Source organism: Rhagoletis pomonella, unplaced genomic scaffold (assembly GCF_013731165.1).
Source record: "Rhagoletis pomonella isolate Grant_MI unplaced genomic scaffold, Rhpom_1.0 Rhpom_scaffold_03708, whole genome shotgun sequence".
NCBI classification, from domain to species: Eukaryota; Metazoa; Arthropoda; class Insecta; order Diptera; family Tephritidae; genus Rhagoletis; species Rhagoletis pomonella.
Genome location: NW_023462260.1, coordinates 9,191 through 13,393, shown reverse-complemented (window position 1 = coordinate 13,393; position 4,203 = coordinate 9,191). Strand labels below are relative to the sequence as shown.

General features: G+C 35.7%; 1 protein-coding gene across 1 annotated transcript; it reads left to right on the top strand.

The window, feature by feature from the left end:
• Positions 1 to 914: 914 nt before the first annotated feature.
• LOC118754322 (opsin Rh3-like) lies at positions 915 to 1,866 on the top strand. Its single transcript, XM_036489197.1, has 3 exons — positions 915 to 1,136; positions 1,214 to 1,396; positions 1,469 to 1,866. Exons 1-3 carry the CDS (start codon positions 1,051 to 1,053, stop codon positions 1,821 to 1,823), a joined length of 624 nt encoding a protein of 207 aa, XP_036345090.1. The 5' UTR covers positions 915 to 1,050; the 3' UTR covers positions 1,824 to 1,866.
• The last annotated feature ends 2,337 nt before the right edge of the window (positions 1,867 to 4,203 follow it).

Sequence of the window (4,203 nt, the reverse complement as noted above, 5' to 3'; positions counted from 1 at the left end):
AAAATCACACTCTATAAGTCAATCATCATGCCTGCGCCGGTGTATGACGCGGAGGCATGGACAATGAAAACATCTGAAGATGCGGCTTTTGGAGATTTCGAGCGAAAGATTCTTCGAAAAATTTACGGTCCTTTGCCATTTAACGATGAGCTGTATGAGCTTTACAACGATATAGACATAGTGCAGCGAATTAAAATGTAGCGACTTCGCTGGCTAGGTCATGTCGTTCGAATTAACAGAAGCACTCTAGCTCTGAAAGTATTCAACGCGGGTCGCGATGCTAGTTAGAAAGACCAGGTGGAGGAGGATTTGGCTTCAAGTGGCGTCAATTGACACAGAAGAGAAACGAGCGGCATGCTATTTTAGACTCGGCCAAAACCGCTTCGGCGGTTACAGCGCCAATAAAGAAGAAGTTATTATTAGTCGGATTTGGTGTACTATAGATCAAAATACCTAGTAGCAGCTTTGGCCCCTAGAGACATTTTTGCTTTCAGTTTTCTTAATGTTTATGCAAAGCTACTAAAAATTAACTCATTCACAACATTAACCTTGCAAATTTCATTGACATGGCAGTTTTTGTGATATATTGTACCAACATACATATTCGTACATACGAATGATAAAGAGTATATAAAGGAGTGTATCAGAACCTATGAATGTATATGTAAATCGGATTTGTTAAATCAACCAACGCATCATAGCACCATGTCATAGACATTCAAAAAAAAAATCAAATCGCCCTGTCAGCGCATAGCTATACTGAACCTTCTTCACTAACCAACTAAAATCTCGGCTAATCCAATGCACACCCGACTGGCTAATCTAATCCGTTTTGTGCTCGCAAAAATCACTGCCAATTTGTGGGAAAGTGTTAGTATAAAAGCTGTTACAGCAGATCAACACAATTCTGTCAACGTTGACCGGTGAAAGTGTACACAGCAAACCGAAAGAACAAGTGTTTCCAAAAAACTGGAATTCATTACAACACAGCGTTGTTTTGGATAGCTTTGGTTTGGCAGTGCATGAAAAGGACGAAGTATATTGACCACTATGGATATGGATATGGAATATTCGTATAGCTTACCGAATCCGTTTGGAAATGTGTCAACAGTGTCGACACTGCGCGCAGAGGCAAGGTGCTGTAGATGCAATATTAATTTTCAATCCCTCCCCACATGCCATTCCAGCTTAAGTACCAACTATTTACTCTTAGAATGTCAGATGTGCGGCTAATCGGTTGGAATGTGCCGCCAGAAGAGTTGCGTCATATACCCGATCATTGGTTGAAGTATCCGGAACCACCTGCTTCCCTACACTATCTGCTGGGCACGTTGTATCTCTTCTTTACAACCGTATCGATGGTCGGTAACGGTGTGGTCATCTGGGTGTTCACGGCGTGAGTATGGCGGATAGACTACAGTTAATTCGGAAGAGCTTATTTTAATTTCTAACTCTTTCTCGCGCACAGTGCCAAATCTTTGCGTACCCCATCTAACATACTGGTTATCAATTTGGCCATCTGTGACTTCTTCATGATGCTGAAGACACCCGTCTTCATCTATAACAGCTTTCATAGGGGATTCGCTTTGGGTAACTTCGGTTGCCAGGTGTATGGCATACTCGGCGCTTACACCGGCATTGGCGCATCTACCACGAATGCTTTCATTGCATACGATCGCTACAACGTCATCACCAAACCAATGGAAGGCAAAATGACGCATGGCAAGGCGATTACGATGATTATGTTTGTGTATCTCTATGCCACACCGTTTGTAGTTGGATGTGTGACGGAGACTTGGGGCAGATTTGTGCCAGGTAGGTGAAATGGCTTATTTTCTTGTTGTTACATGTGTTACAGTTAGGGATGGCAGCGATTAATCATCTGATTAAATGAATCGATTATTTTGGTCCAATTTACGATTTAATTGTATCGTAGTTTTGTGTTTCATTAATCGATTATTAATCAATTAATTGTAGAATAATCGTAAAAATATTTTCAAGAAATATGAATTCTGTAGTTGCAAACAGCCACAAGAATTGCTTAAGTTCAGAGCATACAATAGTTGTGCATTTAAGCCTTGTCAAAGCTACAAACCTAATACCGAATTTCCATAAGGCATTGAAGTGACAAAAAATTAGTGTCATTTAAAAATTGCCACGTGGAATTAAATATAATGACGAATATTTTTTAATGCCCAATTTTGTTATTAAGAATTCGCAGACTATACTGGTTAAAGTCTTGATTCGGTATTCGATAACTCCCACCATTGTTTTGTTCTCGTAAATTACCGAATATAATATTACCATATTGACGAGATGGCAAGTCTGATAATGTGGTAACACACGCTTTAAAATGTCAGTTAATTCCTTTCTGTCACCTATTTCCTGGAATTTTTCGCGCGAAAAGTGCATACATTTTTTAAAAAGTTCAATAAATTTTTCTAGCGTGGAATAAATAAATGTTTTTTAAAAAATAAATAAATTGTAACAGTAAATTGAATGAATTTACTTACTCATATGCGTTATGCCTTTCGGCAGCGAGCAGATTTAAAATTGAATAAATTTCGAACGGCTGATTGCGGTTTACCAACTATCTGAAAATTATCAAGCTTCCAACACGATAAAATAATGATAAAATAATTTTACACAAACAAAATACATGGGGAAAAATTACCGAACACCCGAGTACCAAACTCGAAGTGATGACCCCTATTGTAAAACCACTTTTTGCCAAGTTTTAACGTATTATTTTTGTTGTTATTGAACTTTAGTTATTTTTTTTTTTATAAAAATATAGTTCATTCTTTAACAAAACCCGTGTAAATCCAAGTTTTTCAAATTTGTGCAATATTAAAAAAAAAATCAACAAACTTTCGTATAAGTTTCGAACGTTTTAAAAATTCTAAAAAATCAATCGAAATTTTTAGCCATTTGAAACTTGTACTTTATTCTACTAGAATGCAATGGGCTACAAAACTGCATACTTAGAATTTAATAAATTTTAACGAAAATTTGTTGAATTTTTTTTTTAAATTGCATAAATTTTTAAGGCAGTGCACTATGGGAAATTTGAGCCTATTTTGTGGCCAGAAGTCAATTTCTTAACTTGCTTGAAATTAATTTTTTTTTTTGTAGTCAAAAGATTGGTACAATACAGCGATGTTCTATTGAAGTTTTCAACAAATAAATTTTCGTGATTGGGATAAAGAAAAATTCTTTGGGTGTTCACACCAAATTTTGGCAAATACCCAAACGTGTGACACTGCCTTTGAACTTGTATTTATACCGATGTTTTTAAATAATGAACTATAAAAAAACTAACCAAAATTATATAACAGCAAAAATTATATTTTAAAACTTGTTAAAATTTGGTGCGGCTATAATTTGTTCGACTACTGTACATAAGTTTACAATGATTACTAATCGCATTTTAAAATTTTCAGGCAATAGCCTCATGCGATTATCGATTATATTTTTTGTTGTTTGTGTGAAATATTTTATTTTTATCAGTATTCTGCTTTTAATCAAAATATGTTGAAATAAGTGAAACTAAAAAAACAATTTTGCCAGAAACCTTAGTATATTGAGACCTTTAGAGGCAATGACAGTAATTGTACTGTGGCGAAAAACGCAAAACTTTAAGCCAGTAATTCCGCTAGTGCATTGCGGTAGCGAACAAATAATTAAAGTATTACCAAAGCAGCTCGTCGCCCAAAAATTAGGAGATGCCGTCTTGAAACAATTTGACCGAAGATTTGGCTCCATCGAACATTCTTTGTTTGCTAGCCACATCAACTTTACTCGACCCAAAGTTGAAAAAAATCATTTCAAAGATCCGTTAGCATTGTCCTCAGTAAAGAAATTCTTCAGAAATTAAATAATGTGCGCAAATCATCTTATGGAAACGTCTTTGGGCCCCTCATAAATCTCTTTTACACAAACGAAGGCGAAAAGATGATGACTTTCGAAAAATGTTATTTAGTTGATACTTCGGTGGCTGCTGAACGCCTTTTTTCAAAAGCTGGTGCTAAAGCAACCGGGAAACGCAACCGTGTAGCAACAAAGCGCTTATCAAAACTCTTGGTTTTGCAAAAATGTGTAAATAATAAATAATTATCGGCGGTAAAAATACTCGTTTTATTTTGTTTAAGGCTAATTAACCAGAGAATTAGAAATTTTTTATGAAAAATGTTTTTGTGAATA

Coding starts and splice junctions, on each gene's coding strand:
- LOC118754322 (XM_036489197.1), top strand. CDS start 1,051: ATGGATATGGATATGGAATATTCGTATAGCTTACCGAATCCGTTTGGA. Junction 1,137..1,213: donor ACACTGCGCGCAGAGGCAAG/GTGCTGTAGATG, acceptor ATTTACTCTTAG/AATGTCAGATGTGCGGCTAA. Junction 1,397..1,468: donor GTCATCTGGGTGTTCACGGC/GTGAGTATGGCG, acceptor TCTCGCGCACAG/TGCCAAATCTTTGCGTACCC.